This window comes from Equus asinus, chromosome 27 (genome assembly GCF_041296235.1).
Source record: "Equus asinus isolate D_3611 breed Donkey chromosome 27, EquAss-T2T_v2, whole genome shotgun sequence".
Lineage (NCBI taxonomy): Eukaryota > Metazoa > Chordata > Mammalia > Perissodactyla > Equidae > Equus > Equus asinus.
Window position 1 is genome coordinate 33,404,508 of NC_091816.1, and position 23,474 is coordinate 33,427,981.

Genomic DNA, 23,474 nt, shown 5'->3' on the forward strand with positions numbered 1-23,474 from the left:
TGGATTGACTTTATCTTGCATACTACAACCACCTTTCCTTGTCAGTTGCATTATTTTTGTATTGAACTCTCATCAGACATTTTACTTTTGAAAACTACAATTAGTAAGTTAACCACAGTCATTTAAAATTTTTCTTCATTACAGATCCTTGTTTTGCTCTGATGCTTCTTTATCAGCACTTGCAATCACCTATAGGCCAGAGTTGATTTGTCTTCAACAAAGCAAGACCCTTTTAGAGACCCATGGAAAGGGACTATGTCAAATACTTGGGCATAATCTTCTGATGGCATCATTTAAACACTGTTGAGACCCCAACAGGTGATTGACTCAGGATTTCCAGACCTCTAGTCAAGCAACAGGAGGGTTCCTGAGATTTCTATCCCAAGATCGAGCAGAACAAGAGTTAACTACATAGGCCTAAATGAACTACTGAGGGACGACTGTGGCTTTTGTCTGGAATACTGTTGATGTTTTAATGTTCTATTTCCTGGATATAAGGAAGCCCTTGCTCTTCTTATGCTGCTTAGATCTTACAACAATTTAGTAGACTAAGCTTTTGTGAACAGAAAGGAAACATTTAGAAATGATATCTTATTCTCCCTGCCTGCCCCCTCCAGAATTTGGAAACTCTTAGTGAGTGTTCTTATTTTCAGGGCAAAATAATTACCTGCATAGGTTCAAAAAGAATCTGCCTTTCTTGTTACTAGGAAATAATTGAACACATTGATTATGCAACCACGGCCTTGCCTGGAAGGTCATATTTGAGAACGATGCTTATTTAGTCAGAAATGACCAGACACTTTTAAGGAACTAAGGTTGACTTTATGGCACGAGTGCTTGCAAAGGCCTCTTGAGAAAATGAGTCTGCTACCTGGCTTACATGGTTCTCAGATTTACAGATGAGTAAGGACGGTCACTTTGCAGCAGGCCCAAGAACTGTAGGATATGCTAGGGACCTCAGAAGAAAGGAATTCACCCAAATTTGTAGGTACTGCAGGTGAAATCTGACAGCAAGCTTTGGCTCGGCTTCTTAGCCTCAAGAGGCTTTTAAATGTGCAATGTAAGATTCCTTACGAAAACTTCTCACAAATCAAAGTTAAGGCCTACATGGCAGATTAACATTCTTGCTGCACCTAAGTAAATACATCTAATAAGACCAGCCTTATTTTGTGACCATAAATAATCTTTCTTTGATTACTGGGGGAGGGATTATAGAAAAAAATGTGTGTTTCTATGGGAAACTATGCATTGTTTATAATACACCATTCCAGGATATCAGATTCTAGCCATGTTCACTGTCTGACTTATTTTGCACCTCTGTGTACATTACAGGGAACTGACAGATGTAAAAACTCTAACAGATTTACTTGACTTCCTTTTCCCCTTTGGAAAACCAGTTTCAATCCCTGCATGCATATTGGCCCAAGTCCTGTTACCTTGCTCAAATTGTCAGTCCTTACCAAATTTTAAATACTTCTGGTTTCCTTTAACATCTGCCTACAATCCTCCAAACTAATTTCTCCAATTTTCCCCACTTGACTGGGCATCACCAAGAACCAGCACCTGACTGTCCAGATCCCTATCTGGACTCCAGTTACCTTGAAGTTGGTCCTTCTCCCCAAGATCTGAAGGAGCCCTGAGCACTGAAGCACGACAATGTGACCATGCATAGGCAGGATTCTGTCTGGACAGGCTGCTGTCTAGACCATGAGAAGGTTTGGCACAATGGTCACGCATGCCTTTGTACAAGAGGTAACCACACCTACCGACAACCTAGCTCAAGAGCCTCAAGACACTCGATGAGCTGTGCTGCATAACTGAGAAATGCTCTTCCACCAAGTCTGGGGTCCACTGGACTGGTCCCCCTCAGGGTTCAACTTCTGACTCTTTACTATAATACAACATCTATATTAATTTATATTGCTCCTTTTCACTTTAGGAATCCTTCTTGTAAGGTGTCTGATTTCCAGGACCCTAAAACAACTGACCTTAGCCATCACTTCTCAATAGATGGAACCAAGGCCAGCAGGAGTCCTCAAGATACTATTTCTTAGACTCTGTTTCATCTCACTCAAAAGGTTTATGCTGCCTCTGAGTTGTTCAGTGAGGAATTATATTCAATTTGAACAAAAGGTGGCACTGACAACATGGAACCTGAGCCTTGTGCTCCTGGAAAATAGCGCTGGTTAGAAATCCCCCATCCTTTGTGTTTGAAGAAAAGGCTAACCCCAAAGGACCACCTTGCTCTCCAATATTCCAAGAAAAGACCCATCACCATCTTTCTGCCTCCAATGACTTGGATAAGACTATCTTCATCTTCACTCTTGGTTCCCAAAGACTCCCTAATGACACCTTGTTTACCTGACTCTATGAAACCCCAGGCCTTCTCCTTTCCTCTGAGCACTCCTCATTAAGAAGTGATTTCTAACTTAGAACAGTCTGAGTAAAATCATCTCCTTAATCACCCAGTACATTTTGTCTTTCATATCAACTACGCATTTGTTTTAAACGCCTAGGAACAGAGTTTTGATAAAGGCTGTAAATACCCAAGAAGCAATGGTCTCATCAGAACTTTTCCTGAAGTGTTTTAATTCCAAATTTTGAGAGTATCCTCTTTGGTCAGTTTTGAATAAAAAGTGATGAAAAGATGAGGAAATCCTTAAATGAGTAACAGAAATAGGATTATCCAATCCCTAAGAAAGAATATTGTCAGACACTAAATCTTCATTTAGTCATTAAACACTAAGTGAGCCAGAACAATATGTCAACCACAAAACCAGACACCAGGTATTCCTGCCTTCAAAAGAGCGATAAGCATTTTGATAAAAAATTACAATCCAATCACATTATAGCGACCATCAGATATGCACATAGTTGAAAATACAAAGGAATGAAACCTATCTGCCTGAAGAGGAGGAAGTGGTCAGGAGGACCTTAAAGAAAAAAGTGACCAAGCTAAGGCTTTAAGGAGGAAAGAAGTTTGGCACATAGAGTAGGATGGGATATCCCAGATGGGGCGAATAAATACACCAGGAAATATACATGAAAGAAAGCGACTCCTTTGGGAATCTGAGAGTAGTTTGTACGGATTCACCAAGCTATCACTTAGTAGACTGTTCCAAAAACTTCCTTTAAAGGATAAGTTTTGGGAAGAACTGTGGCAAGATTGGAGGTAAGGTGAAAGATAAAATGATAAACTATTGCAAAAAAACAGCCTGGATAAGACAGGAGGTCAGCACCAAAGCCACGGCAAGGAAGATGAAAAGAAGGCACTGGATTGAAGACAATGAGGAGGGGGATAAATAAACCTGGACGTGGCGGGTGAGGGAGCCTTCAAGGCGGCTCCCAGGTTTCTACCTTGATGGACAATGGGACCACAGGAGGGTGACAGCGTGTGAGTGGAAAGAGAGAGAATGAACATGAATATCTGGGAAGCAAGAGAAAAGTTCAAGCTTTTGAACATGTTGAGTCTCCAAGAGCTGTTTATTTTGGTAACATATGGAGGATTACGCAATTAGCAATGTATATCTTTTGTTTCTCTTTAACACAAGAAGTCCAGAAATTGGCAGCACAGTTTAAAAAAGAGCTGTGATCTCACACTGTAGCAGTCTCCTTTGTAAAGAGACTTTAGAGAAAGAATAAGACAAATCACTTGGGAATGGTGTGAGTTTACAGAGGGAAAAAGGGCTTTTCCTAATTTTTTTTTTTTTTTTTTTGGCCAAGGAAGATTCACCCTGAGCTAATATCTATGCCAATCTTCCTCCACTTTGTACGTGGGTTGCCACCACAGCATGGCTGATGAGTGGTGTCAGTCCCCACCCAGGATCCAAACCTGCGAACCCTGGTCATTGAAGTGGAGTGTGCCAAACTCATTTCCAAAGATCTCAGAAATGAAAAAAGTATAATAAAATTGTGTAATATGGACAGTCTCAAGAAAAGTAGAAACCTTTATCTTATTATCTGCAATGCACTAATATAAAATCTAACTGTCCCACTCTTACTCTGCTCACATCTTCTCATATATTTAAGCATTTCGAGGTATCTATTATAGGAAGAAGAAAAATAACTCTTTTATGTTTTTAACATTGTTGTTCAATGTAGGGCTCTGTTCCTTAAAAGGGAAAGCCCTTGTCCAAATACAGTTCTGTGGCACCAAGACGTGATCAAAGCAAACACTGAAAGGTAATCATGTGAAACAATCCACTAACCAGTGAGAAACAATTCATTTAATTGAAGCAAAAGCATTTTCTGGAAGTTCTAAAGTAGTGAGGGGAAAGGGGGAGACAGAGAGAAAATACGAATATCTGGGAAATAGTCTAGTTGATATTGTTTTAGTAAGATCAAAGGTAAGTCAAATTAAACAAATGTACTTGTTTTATTAGTGATAAAAAAGAAACATTTTAAAAATAAAACATTCTTTGAAATGTTTTGGGTTTAGGTACCATTTCATAGGTAAACAGTGAAACCACTTTTCCATAAAAGGAATGGAAATAAGGTGATAAACCATACATTTGCCAAGATTATTGATTTTGTCCACTACTGATATAAGCCCACCTAGTACATGGACACTACTGGAATCATATATTTATATGCATTTTGACCATAGTGAAAATAAAAAAAGAGCAAATCAAACATGAGAAAAGATAAAATTCTGGAAACGTCTTCAAATCACTTTCTGAGGATATTCTATTTTCTAGATCCCTGGCAGCTAAATCATTTAAAATGTCTCCAGAAAAACTCAATCTATAGACCCCAGTTTTTTTAAGTAAGAAGCTCACTATATGTATCCTTTATATTGCTGATACCTCCTTTTTAATTTGATGATAAATTCTGTGCTCTAAAGCTGGGTTCAGTGCCAAAAATTGAGGCTAAAATCTTTAGCTTTCTTATATTAACCTTTTTGTAACTTAATTGTCCTTCCTTATACTTTTTTTCCTTATGTAAAATTTATTTAAATTCATTAGGAGAATTGCAGAGGCTGTAAATATACAGGTTGCTTTTTCTAAAAAATATAATACCTTTCTAAATGTTGTCAAGTAACACAATAATAGTGATCAGTAAAGCATCAGTATCAGTTTTGGATACTCATATATTGAATAAAGATTAATTTTTGTAGTAAAAAAATCAAGCATAGAGAAAACATACATCCAAGTTATTCATCAATATCCAAATTGTTTAAAAAAGTACACGTATATCGCCTCACTTATTAAGATGTTTTATCTAGCAAACTTAATATCTAAAACTAAAACTCGCACTGGCTCTGAATGTGGAAAGGGACTGGATGCAATGAAGCTGTAAGAGCAACAAGGACACTGCTATACACTGAACATCTGTGTCCCCCAAAATTCATATACCGAAACCTAAACCCCAAGGTCATGGTATTAGGAGGTGGGGTCTTTGGGAGGTAATTAGGTCATGAGAGTGAAGCCTTCATTAACAGGATAAGTGCCCTTATAAATAAGACCCTGGAGAGGTCCCTCCACCCCGCCACCAGGCGAGGACACAGTGAGAAGACAGCTATCTATGAACCAGGAAGTAGGCCCTCACCAGACACCGGATCTGCCAGGCCTTGATCTGGGACTTCCAGCCACCAGGACTGTGAGCAATAAAAGTCTGTGTTTATAAGCCACTCAGTCGACAGAATTCTGTTACAGCAGCTCGAACAGACTATGACAGACACTGAGTGCCAGATCTTGTTTTTATATGACCCATTCTCCACTGACAGAATAAGGTTCCATAGAGAAATGGGACCCGGAGAGAAAAGTAAATAGGAGTCCAGAACATCTCAGTATTCTAGAAAAGAAAGAAGTACTTTTTAAAAAAGAATAGAGTGTGTCAAAAGGGCAGCTTAAAGGCTGGCTAAATCTGGAGAATCTGAGCACCCTCCTCCCAAACAAATGATAGCAATGAGTTATAACCCACTGAATAACATAAGAATCTATGAGTCCACACAGCGTGCGGTGGGAGAAGAGGGTCCACAGAGTATGAGGACAGAGTGGGAGCTGACAGCTGGCCTGAGCCGCACACTTTCACCACCTGCAGGACAGAGATGGTCACTGGGCAGGCAAAGACCGGCTTCCAAGCTCAAACCCTTCAGTGTGGCCTTTCAAAGAAATTTGCTGAAATTGCACAAGTTCCAGGACAGGGCAGAGGTTTCTTTCACTATCCACTCTAAATATAACTCTAAACTCACCAGCTCTGGCCATTAGGAAACAAATGGTAGAATTTGGGGAAAATGTACAAATTCATAGGATTTCTAGGCCAGAACTACGATTTAGAGAAACAGACAAAAACCTCTACCCTCCAACCCCTCAGGGGTCACACCACAAATTGCAACCCTCCTCAAGCATTTCTGATTCCTAGTTTCTGATCCACTGTGCCCCCTTTTTGTTAAAACTTCACCTGTGGAAGTGGAAAGACATGGTAAAAGACACGAAAGACAACAGACGAGAAAAGCCAAAACCTGATTGATGCTGAGAAAGAGTTCTGTGCCTTTTTTAATAAACACAATTAGATTATAATTAGTGATTTTATTTAAAAGCAAAAAGCAGAAGACATTTCTGCAGAGAATTAAAACAGTATAACTTCAGGAAGAAAACTTTTCAAAACTGAAAACCCCTGATAATGAAGACCAGAGCAAGAACTGCTCCAGACCAAGCCGCTCCGGTTTGACAGCCATTGTACATTACATTATTTTCTTATGTAAACTCACCATTGACATATTAACTAAATCTTAACTCCTATCCAAAAGCCACAAAAGTATATGCCAAAATCTATTTGAAATGCCTCCTATTTTATTTTCTTAACCGTCTATAATAATGCCTCATTGATTTTGAGTTGTGGTTTTTATCTGTCACTCTTCTATTTAACCCCCTTCTTCTGAATAATGCTGTTTTTATTTCTTTTTTTTTAAAAAAAAGTTACTAAAGTATCTTGGATTAATATCCAGTAATTTATATTTCTAAATTTATTATTTGGAAAGCAATCACTTTAAAAACTAGTAAAGAGAGCTGAACAGACTTAAGGAAAGGAGAAGCAATAAATATCTCAGGATTGGAGAGGAAATTTGTGCTCCTCCAGAGAAGACATGGTAAACCTGCTGGGAACCTGCTTGGGAGAAGCGCCCACGTTTAAAGTGAAATCCGGCCTTCTGGACAAATGTATGCAGCTATGCATTTCTACATGTGTACGTCCCACCATATCTCAGGAACACAAGAAACGGGACAACTTGTCCCTGTTCACACAGCTCTCTGAGGTCAGTGGAAAGCAGCCGTGAGAGCTGCAGGCCTCTCCTCTTTGGCTTCATCCTCAGGTTGCAGCAGTTCCAGGAGATACATCCAGCCACGACAAAGCTCTGAGGAGCAGGAGAGCATTTCTTCCCAGGACTATCTGCAGTGAGAGAACACTTTTTCCAGAAACCTCCCAGTAAGACTTCCCTTTGCATCTTATTGGGCAGAAGTGAGTCATATTCCCAAACTAGTTACTGGTAAGGGGAACAGAATGATCATGATTAGCTTGGACTAATTGTCCGAGGAGAGAGTGGATGCCCGGGGGAGGTGGGGGCAGTGGTGGGAGGGGAGGGGTTAACACTTACGCATGGACAGTTCCCTGGCACACTGGTTGCTCAGTAAAAAATCACTGTTTATATTAGGGAGGCACTGGAGGGACTGCGCATCTTTTATGTGTCTATAGTTGCTTTATTCCCAAAGAATCGTTTTGTTACTTTTTTTTTTAACATAAAGATTCAGTTTTGCTACTTAAGCAAGTCATTATTTTGTTTGAGTTTTTGCATATCTGAAATAGATTAATTTGATATTTTTATACCAGATGACCATGGTTTGCTATCATTTGGCTAACCCCCCCTAAATGGTATATTTAGCAAGCTAGACCTCAGAAACTGGCAGCTTGATTTACATTTGTAATGCACATCTCTCTTTGGCCCAGTGCATAAAATCCCCACTAGCAAACTGTAACTAAATTTCTTCAAATTTCCTCTCCCTGTGCCTCGTGGACCTCTCCCGGTGGGGAAGACACTCCGACCTCGGCCTCTACCTTTACGTGGCCAAAGACGCCCACTGAAGACACACGAGACTGTGATTCAGAGCCATCCTCACTGGCCCCCATTTCCACCACCTCCAGTCCAAAACACATTCGATGATTTCTGAAGTACGTATTTTATAACTCACACAAAAAGCAGCATTCTGATTTTTTGTATTGAACACAAAAAACACATTAAAGAAAAGGTGGCACTCTTTGAAGATTCTTTTTTAATGTTTTCTATATAAATATTTTTTCTCTTACCCAACAGGAAAAAAATAACACACTAATTGAGCCGAAAGCAACTGTTACGCCATCCAGAGGCAGTGAGTTTTCAGCTGGCTTCACAAAGTCGCATCTGCCAGAGGACACAACACCTGTCATAACGAGCACATGCCCACCACTGCCAACTCTGGGGACACTGTGCCAGAAGTAATCTATCAAAGCAATCACAGATCCTGTAAACACCTGTGTTAGAAACCAGGGCACTTTCGATCTTTGTAAGCTCATCCATCAAATTATTTGCACTCAAAGGACCTACACAAGGAGATACGTCCCATCTTACTGTGTACAATGGGTCTGGACAACGGGAAATTATTTACGTGGATTTTTAGGAAGGGTGTCATCCTCGAGGAAGTGTGGCAATTCCCCTAAGCGAGTAACAACAACACACTCACACTGAATTTTCAAGAAGCAAAATAAATATCACCTGTCATTTGGATGAGTCACTGCTCTTTCAACTTCAAAGTTAAACTTAAAAACAAAACTACCCACAAGATTGTATGCTCCCAGCCAAGCACACTGTCTAATGGCAAACAGCCAAAGTCCTGGAATTACTGCAAATGGTGAAAGCACATTCATAAAATATTAGAGTCGCCAATTCAGGGACCTTTTAGAGGAGAGGAGATACTAGGGAAAATAATCTGTTTTAAATGAAAAGTGGCTCCAAAACTCTATTTTCTTTATTCAAGAAGGCTTCTATCTCCCTCCAGCTCTCTTCTTCTCTGCCCCTGGAGAGCCCATCCAAACTGCGCATGGATTAGACCTCTCAAGGCCTCTCTTCCTGCCCAGGATTTCTTCTTTGCACCACTGGTACCCTTCTATCTTCTCTCCACTGAAGGTTCCTTCTTTGGAGAAACCAGACCCAAAATAATCTGTCATTCCAAATCTACTGCCTCTGCAATAAAGGCATCAATAAGCAGAGCTCTCTGAAATATACTTTCCTTCAGCACCTCCATGTGACGGCAAAACAAGAAACTCAATCTGAAAAGAAGTCATAGTACTCAAGGAATGGCTGCTATTAGTAGTCACAATCAGCACCTTATGTACAGCTTGCATAAGTCTACTGACGGATTTCGGTTATTTTCAGATGGTTCGAATGATATTAGAGAAGAAGAAAGTATTTGTCAGGAACTCTGAGGATGCAAATCACCAAAGCAGGAATCACTGACTACAAAAACCATGACTCCTGCCTCCTGGGTGAGGTGACAGGGAATAATTCCATGCTAATGGCTTAAAGAGCTGTGGCTCCATCTAACTCCTATAACGGAGGCTGTCACTGGTAGGATGACTATCATTTCAGAGCCATGTGGGAGCTTTTCAAAGATACCCTCCTAGGCAAAGAGATCCTGCTTTGGCCCAGGCATGAACATGATCAATAAATCCAGTAAGAGACCTAGTTTGGACCATTCTGGAACTCTGAGGGGCCATTTTCATTAAAGACACACGGCAGTCTCTGGAGGGCAGGAAAGCGGGGAGCGACTGAGACCCAGCCTACCATGATTTATAGCTACAGAACAAAGGACAGTCAATATGTAGACATAATTTTCACCCACATTTGTGCTGGAAAAAATAGCTAACATTTATTGAGTGGCTCTAGATATGAGGTATCATCTTCAACTGTTTGCAATGTTTCAACTCATTTAATTTGCACAAACCCTTTGAAGTTGGCACTGTTGTTCTGCCCGTCTTAAATCTGAGGAAGCAGAAACACAGAAATATTAAGGAACTTGTTTGACCTGATAGAACAGGATGTAGTGGAGGTAGGATTTGAACCCAGGGAATCTGGCTCAGGAGCCAAGGCTTTTAGAAGCAATGCATTGCAATGTAAAACGTTCCTTCTTTCACTGACCCAAGACCACTTTCCAAGTTTAGGAAGAGTATTCAAAAATAAATTGGGTATATTATGATGACTATGACATTATTGTGTGATGGCTAAAAGCAACAGAAATGTATAACATATTCACTCAAAAAGCAGAATGGAAATTAATGCATATCTCTTATTCATTCAGCAAATATTTACTGAACACCTATTTTGTGTGTGGTACTGTGTTATGCTGAGTTCTAAAAGATGAATAGGACAACAGTCTGTGTCCTAAAGTGCTCACATCCTAGTAAAAATGTGAGAACCAACAATTATTAGAATATATGTAAGCTATTATTCATCATTCGTTTTCTATTCATTTAAGAAACTTGTAGAAATTTAAGCATTTGATTTGGTGTGTGGTGTCTTTTCTTTCTCTTTTTAACCACTGTCAAAATAAGTATACTGTCCAATACGAAGTATTTGGTCCTTCATTTCTTTCTCAGCTTCCGAGCTTATGAAAACCAGCTGTAAACTTTTCTGTGCTCTGACCCACAGTTTTCCCTCTCGTGGGACAATCTTGCTTGGCAGAGAGAGCTCCAGAATGAGATTTGAAAACACAGCCACTTATGAAAAGCTGTCCAGTTGATGACTTACCTTAAGAGAAAAATTTTGCTGAGGATAATAATCAGCATTTTGAACAATAACAAAAATAAGAGAAGTAGAAGAAACAAAAAAACTTTGGAGAAAAAAACATTTTCATACACATTTACCATCGTACTAGCATTAATCTTATATTTAGCTTTTTCAGACTCTATGTCTGACAGTATTAAACAAGCAACAAAGAAAATAGGTTAAGATTTGTCATAATATTTCTCCCTCTGAAAATATGGGAGAAATATCTTTCCTTGTCAAGGACCTAGATACTATAAGCTAAGATTACAGAGGTAATGAAACTGCTTAACTGGATTCCCAATATAAAAAAGATTCAACAAACTTATAAAGATATATTTAAAGTAATGTCTAAAAAAGATAGTTTCGCACTGATTTGCAAAGTGACTTTTCCCACTAAAAGTGGGTATTAAGCCAAAAAACCTCTAATAGAAGTTGTAGCTCTGAGATTCTATAATTCTTTACTGAATTATATTTGTTTTCACTCTTTAAGAGCTGCTGAATGCATCTTTTGCAACCAGTGACTTGAATGTTCATCTTAAAAATCCTTCCTGTGGACTTGGTCTCTCATTGCTCTTTTCTCAGAAAAGGATTTATCCTGTCTCTACTTAGAGAAGTTTTGTTTTTTAAAGGCCGTTAAAATTCACCCATCATTTCCAGGAATGGTAGACTGAGTAGTTCAGAAAAATCCCCCACTGTGAATAATTAGCAAAGCCAGACAAGATACAAACAAGCAAAACCCAGCTATTTGCAGACACTGCCAAGCTGATAAGAAGGCGGATTGTGGGAGGAGGAGAAGGCCAGCATCTGAGGCCCATTTTCCCCTGGGGATAGCTGGCTTCACAGAGACAGAAGACCAACTTCAAATCGTCTCCATTCCTGGAAGGAAGATACATCAAAAATAACCAGGCATATTAGAGGAACATATGACTGAAAACTAAGAGAAATAACAGATAATAAGGACAGAAACTAAGGGGAACCATAAAATGGAGTTATCAGACATAGACTTCAAAATTAATATGCTAATTATCCTCAAAGAAATAAAGACAAGATTAATAATTTTGGCAGAGAACTGGAAATGACTAAAAATCATCCAAATAGAATTACGGAACTGAGAAATATAATAAATGAAATTTTAAAGCTCAATATTCAGGTTTATCATCAGAATAGACACATACAGAGGGAAACGTGAAATGGAAAAGAAATCAATAGAGAATATGCAGAATGAAATAAGGAGACACAAAAGGATGGAAATATAACAAGTCATGAGGCATGGGGCAGAGAAGGCGAAGGTGACACTTGTAATTGAAGTCCCAGGAGTGGAGGAAAGAGAAGAGAGAATTCTCCACAGCAGATCAAAGGCACGAAGTCCTGCCACCCTACAGGAGACCAAAACAACAAAAACAAGAATTGGGCATAACGATCGCAGCAACCCTACAGAAAACCAAGAGGAGGAAAATCAGCAGAGAACCTGCCGGGGCTGACGTCAGCATCTCTTTCTGCAGCACCAGCAACCACTCCCAGGCCACACCTTCCATCAAGACTGTGATCCCTATCCAGAGGCTCCACGCTTTCCCATCTCTCTGACCATCACACCTTCATATCACACAGAATTCAGGATTAACAGCTCTCATCAGGCCTACTCTGCAGGGCTTCCCAGATAGCACATTACCTGTATATGCTACTTCAAGTTTGAGATTAAAAAAAACAAAGATCACCAGGGTCACAGGGACACAATGGAGTTTCAAATCACTTTCATTACTACAGAAACAGCATGGAAGCTAGCTCCCACATGAAAACACAAAAACGCCGACCCTATAACTCCAGACATCAGCATTCTCCATTTCAGTGGAGGCAGGCGCTTTAATAATTAGCGGATGAAAGATATTTCCTGCAAACTTGCTTTTTTTCAACATTCAAATTCAATTACAAGATACTCTTTAGGAAATGGCAACAATTTTTGTGCTTGATAGAATCTAATCCTCTCATGTATGCTTTTACATAAAAACATGACTATGCTAAAAAAGTCTCAAATTTCAGTTTAACGTGGGTCATCTTGAAATCTAATAAGGAACAAAAATAAGCAGGTAAGATCTTAGTTTCAGTGGGAAAAAAGGCAACAATAGAGATACTGTCATAACTCTCTGGAGTACCACTCTATTTGTAAGTTACAGATCAGAAACTTCTCTTTAATTCATCAATACAACCCTTCTACAACTCCGGAGTAGACTCAATACCAGGACACTAAATTTCGTGCCTTTGTGACTTACTACAACATAAGATATCAATGTAAACTCCTCTCCCCACACCCACATGCAAGGATCTTAAAGTGCGGGGAAGCTGTTTCTTCAAAACCTAAAATGCACTTTAAGAAATTTCTATCATTTTTCATTTCAACCTGTACAATAATAAACCATGACCATTCATCTCTCTATATTGCTATCTAAATTTGCACTTCTAAATCACTTGATCCGTAAGCAAGCAAATCAGGATTTTAAGCTTTTGCCATTGTTTTAAAAGAGTCTAAACAGTGAAAATAGTTTATATGAAGAGTGTTTAGGAACAAAACTTTTTCCAGGATAAATTATTTGTTTAAACTACACTAGACAAAGTCCCTAAGGCACAAAAGTGGTTTCCAAACTTTGCTTCACATTAGAATCACCTCAGGAGCTCGTAAAAACCCTGTGCCCAGGGTGCACCTCATATTAATGACATCAGACGTCTGGGAGTGTGACCCAGGCATCTGTATCGGATACAGAGCCCCAGGTGACTGCAACGTGCAACAGTCGGGAACCACTGTCCTAAGGCGTCACAAGCTCTTGATTCATTAGAGAAAAGGCTGTGTGGGGAACAGGGACAAGAAATGGATTAGGAAGACTGCCATGTGGAAGACAGGAGATCTGGGTTCTCACCCCATCTGCTATGAGCAAGGTAGGATGCCTAGGCGAATTATGTCCCCTCTCTCAGTGCTGGTGTCCTTCCTGTAAAGAAGGGGGTTGTACAGGATCGGTGGCTTTCAGAAGCTGGTCAGCAGCCCATTGCTATGACATACACATGGCCTGAGAATGCTGACCCGGCAGGTCTCAAGTAGGACTGAGAATCTGCACACTTAAAAAATCCTCCAGGTGATTCTCTCATACAGAACGAGAAGTGATGGATCCCTTTTAGTAATAATAGTCTATCATTTTAAATTGTGATGGCAGAAAGTTTACTAATACATTTAAAAGGCTTTCAAAACAAGAGTTAAATCAAATCTGAGCAAGTTCCACAATTAAACTTGTTACACTATTTTTGTTTCTGAGCATGTCTGTTGAAGGCAGATATGCATACACATGTGTACATATTGTTTTGCATGTTGTTTTCCTTTTTGGACACTTATTTCTTTCTTGGTATTCATGACAGTGATATCACCTTATACTCCACATTTGTGCAGCGCTTATTGCTTGAGCCATAGAATAACGCTGGGAGGTAACCAAACAGGTATTTTTCTCCATTTCAGATGCCCGTTAAGGCCGTACGCTCCGTAAGAAAGAAGGGACAGTGTTCCCCACCCAGACTGCATGTCTCTAACCCAGCATTCTAGAAACTCAGCTCATCAGATAAAGGGTATCATCACGTAGAGACCAGGCAAGGTCAAATGTCTGAAATACTAACTTCCAAAGTGAGCAAATGAGAAATCTGAACGTCATGCTGTGATCACAGGGTGGAGTCTGTTCACGGTAACAAGTAACCAACAATATTTGCTGGGCACTTTTTTTCGAACGCAGGCATAATACCAAGTACTGAAACAACAGAGATGAGTAGGTACAAGTGCTTCTCTAAGAAGATATCCACGGGAGGGCAGAAAGTAGGAAACAATATCATAAAGTGCAGAGATCTAAAGCAGAGGTGTGTGCAGACTGCCATGGAATGCATCCAAAGGGCAGGACATAAATAGTGTGCATGTTTAATAAGTATCAGTTCAATGAATGTCAAAAAGGTTTTTTTCCTTTATTTTTTCCAATGGAAAAAGGTTAAGTGGCTGTGCAGCAATTAGGAAGAATACTGGGACACAGGGAAACAAAATACAAAAGCAACCACGGGGTCCCTGGCTTTCTACAAAACCACAATCACTGGGATGTGATGGGGTAGGTACAAACAGTTGAACAGACTCAGGGACGGCTGCTACAGTCAGAACACAGGACGCCAGAGCCTCAGTGTCACACGGCCACACGTGAGGGACCTTGACCATTCTTCTCCCTGCAAATCTGTTGCTGTACCTGAAATATGGTTCCTTTCCATTTTTCTGCTCCATTTTGTTCTGAGACAAACCAGAAAGCATCAGTAGAGAAATCTAAGTTTCTACAAGTTATAAGAGACATTCCTGGAATCTGTGTATTTTAAACTTCTTGTAACCATTGCCAGCATAAGGAAGGAGTCGTGTTTCTCTTCCTCAGGTGGATGCAGCTGCTCACCTGCGTGGGCCTGATGTCAGGAGCTCGAGGCCCAGTGTGGATTCTATTTGCCATCACTGTTCTCCTTTTCCATTTGTTAACTGCTTATCAGTACAGTTTCCCTATCATTTGAAATTGAGGTTTCACTATAGTTTACTTCCTTGGTCTCATGAAAATGAGACACAAGACAATGAGGGGCAAATTTTAAATTTAGGCAATGAGAGCAGACATTGAAGAACCAAAAAAATTTAAATCCTCCCTGCATTATTCACACAAGCCTACGGTGTGATGAGAGAGTTGTACGGTTTTGGAGGAAGAGCGAGGTTCTAAAGTTGAAGCACGGAGAAGCGGGTATTCCCGAGAGTCAGTATCAAAACCTTTCACTCTGATGGCTTGAGGTCAAACCTAGATTAGCTCACAAATGAAAGATGTTTGGGTTCTTCACCTCCTACCTAGTGAATGTTTATTCAGTTTATAAAACAACAACAATTGCTGGCACTACCAGCATTCTCTGCTCCAGCCGAGCTGCTGGCATTTTTACAAGCAAGAAAGGCACTGGCAAAATCAGTGAGACAAAGGTTGTTCCATCAAAAGTAACTCTCTGTCCCGAACGTGACCCAGCGCTCTCAGTTTTATGGTCAGAGTTTTCCAACATCCACCCATAATTAATTTTTTAAGTAAAATACAAGTTGGACGGATGAGTTTATGTTTCACTAACCCAGAGTAGGACATTATGATGTAGCAGCACTGGAAAATTTAAACTAATATTTTCATACACCAACCTTTCGGCCTTTTCCTCTTTTCTTTGATTCCTCCTGAGATCTGATGAGGTCCTTTAAGGCTTCACGTGGGCCATCTAAAACATCACAGCTTGTTGGTCCATTTTTAACACCTAAAATCCAAGCGGAATGAAGACTAGTTAGAACTTGACATGGACTGAATATGGATGCAACTTAAGCCAAACAAAGATTTTAAAACTACATTTATTTATGCATACTAATTTAACACGAAAGCGTAGTCCTTCTAAACAAATATTGCATACTTCGTGCTCCATGAGATCTATTTACAACTTCCAGTTTACTCCACTCCAATATCCCAAGCAATTCAGTCAACTCGATGGTCAGAAACAATTTCGCCTGAGGTCACAAGGTACTCGTTCTACAGCATCCCGTTTGTCCACTGATGATGCAGGAAAACGTATGCCTATACCTTAAGCACTATTCAAACTTCAATTCCTAGATTTTTACATACTGACAAAAACCAGCTCCTCAGAGAAGGCAGTTCTGTATTAGAAGAAATAAGTAATCTCAGCTTTGGGGTCAGTATGAGTTTTTCTAGAAAAGAGTCTCCAGCACAAAGCTTCAGGTTTCCCTCCACAAACGATATAGATGATGATTCTACTCCTCACAAATTTCGCCCTTAGACCAGCATCTCACCATGAAGACACACAAACCAAAAAGATGATACTCATTAAGTGAAATGAGGCTTCCTTGGATGGTAAATGGTGTAGAAATCCCAAGTAACCCACCATGAAGTGTGGAACGTGTACTTGGAACTGACTCACCTACTGCTACTGCCTTATACAGTTCTCCTCCTCTCTCTCTTTCCTCCCTACAAATATGTAATGATCAGGGGCTACCTAGTGGAGATGCAAAGATGCACAAAGATTGCCTCCATTGTCAGGGAGTTCACAAACCAATAGACAAGGTAGACATAGATAAATGAATATAATGCAAGGCACAAATAATTTAAGTGCAATCAAAAATTTAAAATCATAAAACATGAGAATGACTGTTTTGCAGATATTTCAAATAAAATAGGATGCTATGAGAAAACCAGATATAACCAAGTTTGGAGGGTCTGATTTGAAATTTTTAACTCTTCTTTCAAAAATTGGGTTCTATCTAAGTGAAAAAAATACAGAACAATGGTTCAATGTTTTCTTGAATTCAAATTAGCTGTTATTTGCAACTTGTGCTCTAGAAATGTTTTAAGGTCAAGTTCTAAACCAAGAACCAATACTCTTTACCTATAAATCCTAATACTGGACCCCTTTGGAGACTCAAACCAATCATTTGCTGATCCCACTATCTCCTCAGCAACAGTATATACTTGACTTGTATTTCACTTCTCTCTCAGTCCTATTTCACTCCCAGATGAATGCCCAGACCCACTGACAGTCCCAGTGATAGCTAAATAAAGACCTTAATTGGAGCAGATGGGTTAGTAGGCCATGTGAAAGGGTATTCTGTGGCTGACAGTTTTTCTAGGATAAAAACCTTTGTTATGCTAAGTTTCTCACTTTTACTCACTTTGAAGGTAAGATTATCTATCTATCCATCTATCTATCATCTACACATTACATTCCAGTACATGTAAGGGCTACTTTTTGAAAATGCTGAGAATTCCTAACCCCTAGGCAGGACATAGGTGCAAACTGTTTCTTCACCCTTAAGATCTAAGACTAAAAGTGGTTAAAAGATTAGAATATTAATTGTACCAAGTATAGATTTAATTTCCGTTTTAAATAAATGTTCACTTAAAGCAAGAGTGTATCAAAACAAGAAAAACAGTGGACTAAAGATATAACTTGGGATACATTGCTCCCTGTTAGTGAACTATGAATAAATTTGCAGCTTCCTAGTGTATCATGCCAAAAAAGGTTCTATAACAGCCACTTGCCTCAGTTCTTTGTAGGGCATTTTGTAAACATAAAGCTCTAGAAAATACATCATAAGCTTTTAAAACTTAACACAGACTGATATTGTTAATGACACATCTTCACAAATTTACAAATCATGCAGTCACAAAATGATGTAAGTAAATGATTTCTTATATGGTTATGTTAAAACACCATTTTACAAACTCAGCTACAGTAATGTACCATGTTTTAAGGATGTTATCAGTAAACCAAAAGCAGCTGAAAGCACAAGGTAATTCCGATAGCACTTGGTAGAGAGCAGCCAGACTTCATGCCTTGCCGTAGCTCAGTAACAAACGTGTACTGCCCACCTTCCTGGTTTTCCCACCTCTCCATGACTCTTCCTGTGCGCACTCCTGAAGTGCTGCAGTTTCCCGGGGTCATCATCAGCTCTCTTCTCACTCCCCAAGGGTGATTTCATCACATCCCATGAAGTCATCCGTTACTGAAGAGTCCTCATTCGATGTTTCTTGCCAAGACCTCCCTCCTAGCTGAGGTACGGCTTGACAGATCCAACTACCTAACAGACAGCTACTTTGACTGTCTCAGAGGAATTTCAACTGCCACGCCCTTGGTCTACCCTGTAGCTGTTCGTCCTTCAACATATCCCAGCTTGATGAATTTTACCAACCATCTACTCATCAGTCATAAATACTGGACTCCTCTCTCACCCTTCATTTTCATCATAGAAGTGATTCATTGTCTACAAAAAGTGATCAGATACAGAGAGAAAACAACCTCACAGCCCCAGAATTTTTATCCTTGTTATACTGCCTGAAATTTCACCAGTTATTTGAGAAATCTGTTTGAGTTAACAATATCATCAAAATGCAAACACATCAAGGAAGGTTAGAAAGTTGACTCATTCACCTCTCACTCCCTTTAATCATTCAACGGACATAAGCAGGAGTAAGAAAATGCTTTGATACTGAGGGAAGGCCACTTTGGAAGCAGAAGCAGCAAAGACACGTAAGTTAAATGCTAGGAAAGGGAGAGAGAGGACTGGATGCTGAGAAAACCATTAAATTTCTCAATAGAAGCTTGGTCCACATTAAAGTTTCATCTAGGCCAGAGGCCTAAGAAATTAAACTTGTTTCCAACATCTATCCTCCTGCACATCTCTGACTTTCCTACTTCCAAGACACAGAATTAAGGCTAATAACACTAGTACGAATAATATATTTAAGCAATTAATGTTTATTAGTACAAGGCATTCTGCAAGATCTGCTACATCAAAGATTAAAAGGCTTCTGGAGGTTGACTTAAGAATCTATACTTCTAACATATAAAAGCATATGCAAAATTTTAACATTATCCCAATGGGAAAATTCTTCTGAGCCCCTAAAATCTGAATAATGAATTATTTAAGAATAATGTAGAGTGCAGAATCTTAAGACTGTGGAGCACCTTAAAAGACACCTGGAAAAACTCCTTTCCATATATACTTTTGGGATGTGGGGATGTGTGCAAGTTCTATACAAACAAAATTCAGTCAACAAAAAATTATATATGTATTTTTTTAATCATCTGATAAAATATCAAGTTTACTTTGTTAACTACGAACAAAAATAAAATCTAATCACGATCTTCGATAAATGTAGAACTTTTTCCTTTGCAATCCTTGTAGAGAAGTAAAATATGGGTTTTAAATATGTAAACTAGTTGTAATACTATGTAGCCTTTCTCACTGGGGTCCTCGCTCTGTCTTTCGAATTTCCTGATACTTCCATATGGATTATCTTGACTCTATCTTCCCTACTTGTCTAAGCTCCTTAAGGGAAAGGGACAGAGTTTTATGTCAACCTTATCGCCCTTGTGTTTATCCCAATACCTTGGACATAGTAGGTGCAGAGTAATCAAATGATTAATGAAAAATGAATGAACAAATGAAAGAACAAATCAACCAATCAAATAATCAATAGTTTGTAACATCTTCCTTGTAGCCAGCCTCCCTGTTAAGCTACGTTGAGCTGTCAAGGTTGCTCACCTCGGGTGAATAATGGACTGGAAGGTTCTGGGGAAAAGGGTAGCAACACTCTTCTGAAAACACTTGTGTATGTTACTTGAATTAACAAAAAAGGCAATAATTACTCTTCAATTTAAAGTATTTAGGAATACAGATACATGTATATCTATTTGCTACAATAGTAATTTATACTTTCTCTTGAATGAAGAAACACTCAGACTATACAAAATATCCAGATAGAATATCTAAGTGCCTATGAATGGATGGGTTTAGTTCTTATAAAACATATATAAAATATTTTTAATTAATTCAATTTTTAAAACGGTATACCTCCTGATGATTTCAATGAGATTTATCAAATACATCAATAAGATTATCAAACTCTCTCATATGGCTACAAAACACATGGGAAATTATGAAAGCAATTCTCTGCCTTGGGATTATGAATCATGAATATACAAAAATGCACCCTTTAGACAACTATAGCATTTTTGTCTATAATTCTTCATTAACTAAATAAAAACACGATCCAAATAAATCCCATCTTGAACCGTATCATTTCTTTAAGCAGACACTACTATTTGCCACGTCACTTTTTCCTTCAAAGCCAGGACGAAGCCTCATAATCCTCCCCAACCCAGGGTGGCAAGCCACCAACCAACCGAAGTCGGCACAGACATCATGTGTCCTTTCCCTCAAAGGGATTAATGCACTAGGACAGAAAAACGTTGTGTATGAAGGCTGTCAAGTAGTTTAAATACTTCAGCATAGACTGCATGATGAGGCCTGTGTGCCAGTTCATCCCCATCAAAAGCAGCCACTCCAGGAGAGGTCAGCTAACAAGTGAACAAAAAAAGCCACACAGTCCAGAGACAACTCCTATGAATCCTCCTGCACAGTATTAGATGCTTCCCAAACTGGCAAATTAGATGAAAGAAAAGAGCTATAATTGGTGACATCACCAGCTTGTTAATCAGCATCATGGATGTCAGAAATAGTTTCTCATTGGTTAAATTCATGGATTCCAGAAAATGAGATGGGTTAAAATATTACAGGGCCATCCCTTACTCGAGCATGAATAAGGCATAAAAGTCTACACAAGCCATAGCTGGTGTGCCTGGGGGTGAGATCCAAGGCCCGAGCCCTAAATGGTCCTATGAGAAACTACAGGGTCAAGGTATCTGGTGGCTTGAAGCTGACACTAAGTTTACAGAAATTTAGCCCTAGAATATTGTCTGCCTCCAGGAAACCTTTCAGATAAGGTACGGACAGTCAACCTAAAGAACGGAGGCCTGGGCCTCCACATGTAGGTCTCTTTGGGGGACCATTTCCCATCTGCTTGCCAATGTAAATGTTTGTTCAATAAATGTCTGCGTGTCTGAGACTTGCTTGCAGCAAGATCTGGTACACAGAGCTGGCAGAAGAGTGCTAACCTTCATCACCTCTAATAATTGGTAACTGTTATCTATGAAAAAGAACCTAACTGTTGGACACAGCCAAATTGTTTAGATAAGGCACACGTCTGTGCTGACGTGTAAAATTTCATCATCCACAGCAGAGGAAATCTCGACTAAACCACGGACAAGAGTGAGGGCGTGGGTGTGGAAACGATTGGCTTCTGCTTTTGCCAACGGCCATGTGGCACCGGTGGAACCACTCAGCTCCCTTCATCACTGAGGAACTGCTAGGGGCCAGGCTGTGCACTAGTGCAGGACAACCAGCCAGCTTTATGTGTTGGCAATTAAAGCTGACTTGAGGTGGTGGGCAGAAGGGCTGCAGTCAGCAGTGCCATGGGAGGTGGGAAGATATTTCGACAAATGAGTAACATCAGGCAGCTTTATACACTTCCTGTCCTGTGTGTCACAAGTTAAAACAAGATGTTGAGATCTCCATCCCTATGCAAATTTAATGTGGACGTTTTTCCTGTGCTCAAGCTACAGTTCCAGCAACGTTTTTCAGACCTTGATGCAAGAGCAAAGGTAATTTATTTTAAAATCCACTTAACTGCACAATTGAAGAGTGTCTACCTAACCTTGATTGGAAGTGCTTAATCTGTTAAGAAAGGGCGTCTAAAAGGCACCTGTCAAGAGAAGAATTTAATAGAATTCCCTAAGTGCCTTCTAAGCAATCAACGTGCTAGATGAAAACTATCTGCTTATGGACTGACAGCAGTATTTAGCAATAACTGTGTGTGTGAAAAGGCATTTTCAAAGGTGAATCACACAAAATTTTATTACATGGCAGCCTTAATAAACATTTGCAATCCATTTTGATGATGGCAATACTCTATTTGAATCTCAATTAAGTGAAAAGTCACTCCCCCCCCAAATTCTATTCTTCTCATTAGACTTGTGTTACAAAAAATTGTACTCAACTTTATCTTGAGTTTCATCAATAAAAACTTTGTGAAAACGTCTTTTTTCTCACTAAATACCTACCTACCTTGATTTTGCCTCCTGGCCCACTAACCCTAAAATATTTACTATCTGACCCATTACAGAAAAACTGCACTGACCCAACAGACTATACTAAAAAAAAAAATAAGTTGATCTGTCGATACCAATACGGAAATATCTGTCATTTTTTTGAAAAGAAAATTTTAAGGCAACAGGATAATTCTACATACACACAAAAATCCCCTTAATGCATCTACTTGCACCCGTATATTTGTGTACGTCCCCCCACCCCCCCCCCCCCCCACACACGTCTGGAAGGAAACGCACTGAGCTGTTGACGGTAACCACACTGTCTTCACACCGTCTTCTCCATAAAGCATCCAGGCTTATGTTTAACACAAAATCGCATCTGACCACTCTCTAGCTCAAAACCCGCCAACGGCTCCACTTCAAAAGGGAACAACTCAAAGTCTTGTCAGGGATCTGGCTCCTGGCTGCCTTTCTGACCCTGTTCCCTCCCAGTCTTCCTTCAGCCCAATGAGCCGCTGCCGCGCTGGCCTCCGTGTGGTTCCTGCAAACATCTTCCACCTCAGGACACTTGCAACTGCTGTTTCCTCAAGCTGAAACATGATGCCAGCAGTCACAAGGCCACCTCTGCCGAGAAGCCTTCCCTGGCCACCTCATCTAACCACCTGCACCTCTCTGGTTCTTTATAGCACACATTGCTCACTCCCTGACATCATGCTAATATATTCACTTACTGTCTGTCTTCCTCACCACAGCATAACCTCCCCAAGGGGCGCACGTTGGTTCCTTCTCTGCCATCCCCTAGGAAACTGGAAGAGTGTCTGGGACACAGAGGTGCACAACAAACAGTTCTTAAAGGAACAAACGAAAGGAAGTAAGTGGGAGAGTGGGACAGGGAAATTTGACTCCTTTTAGCAATTTTTGCAGCAATGAGCATGTATTTGTGTACTGTTTATACTCAGAATAAAAGTTTAAAAAGAAAAAATTATTGGCTAATATGATTTCAAAGATTATTATTAAAAAAAAAACAAAATTAAAAGTTTCTCCCTAGGGGCCAGCCAGGTGGCACAGTGGTTAAGTTCACACGCTCCACTTCGGTGGCCTGGGGTTTGCCAGTTCAGATCTCAGGTGTGGACCTATGCACGACTTATCAAGTCAT

General features: G+C 39.7%; 1 protein-coding gene across 13 annotated transcripts in view; it reads right to left on the bottom strand.

Annotated features, from left to right (window-relative positions):
- MCPH1 (microcephalin 1) overlaps positions 1-23,474 on the bottom strand; it is a 235,481-nt gene that overhangs the window by 166,796 nt on the left and 45,211 nt on the right. For all 13 annotated transcript variants that reach the window (XM_070499953.1, XM_070499962.1, XM_014857434.3 and 10 more), the window contains one exon: positions 16,008-16,117. In XM_070499953.1, coding sequence (XP_070356054.1) covers positions 16,008-16,117 — 110 coding nt within the window. The remainder of the gene's footprint in view (positions 1-16,007; positions 16,118-23,474) is intronic.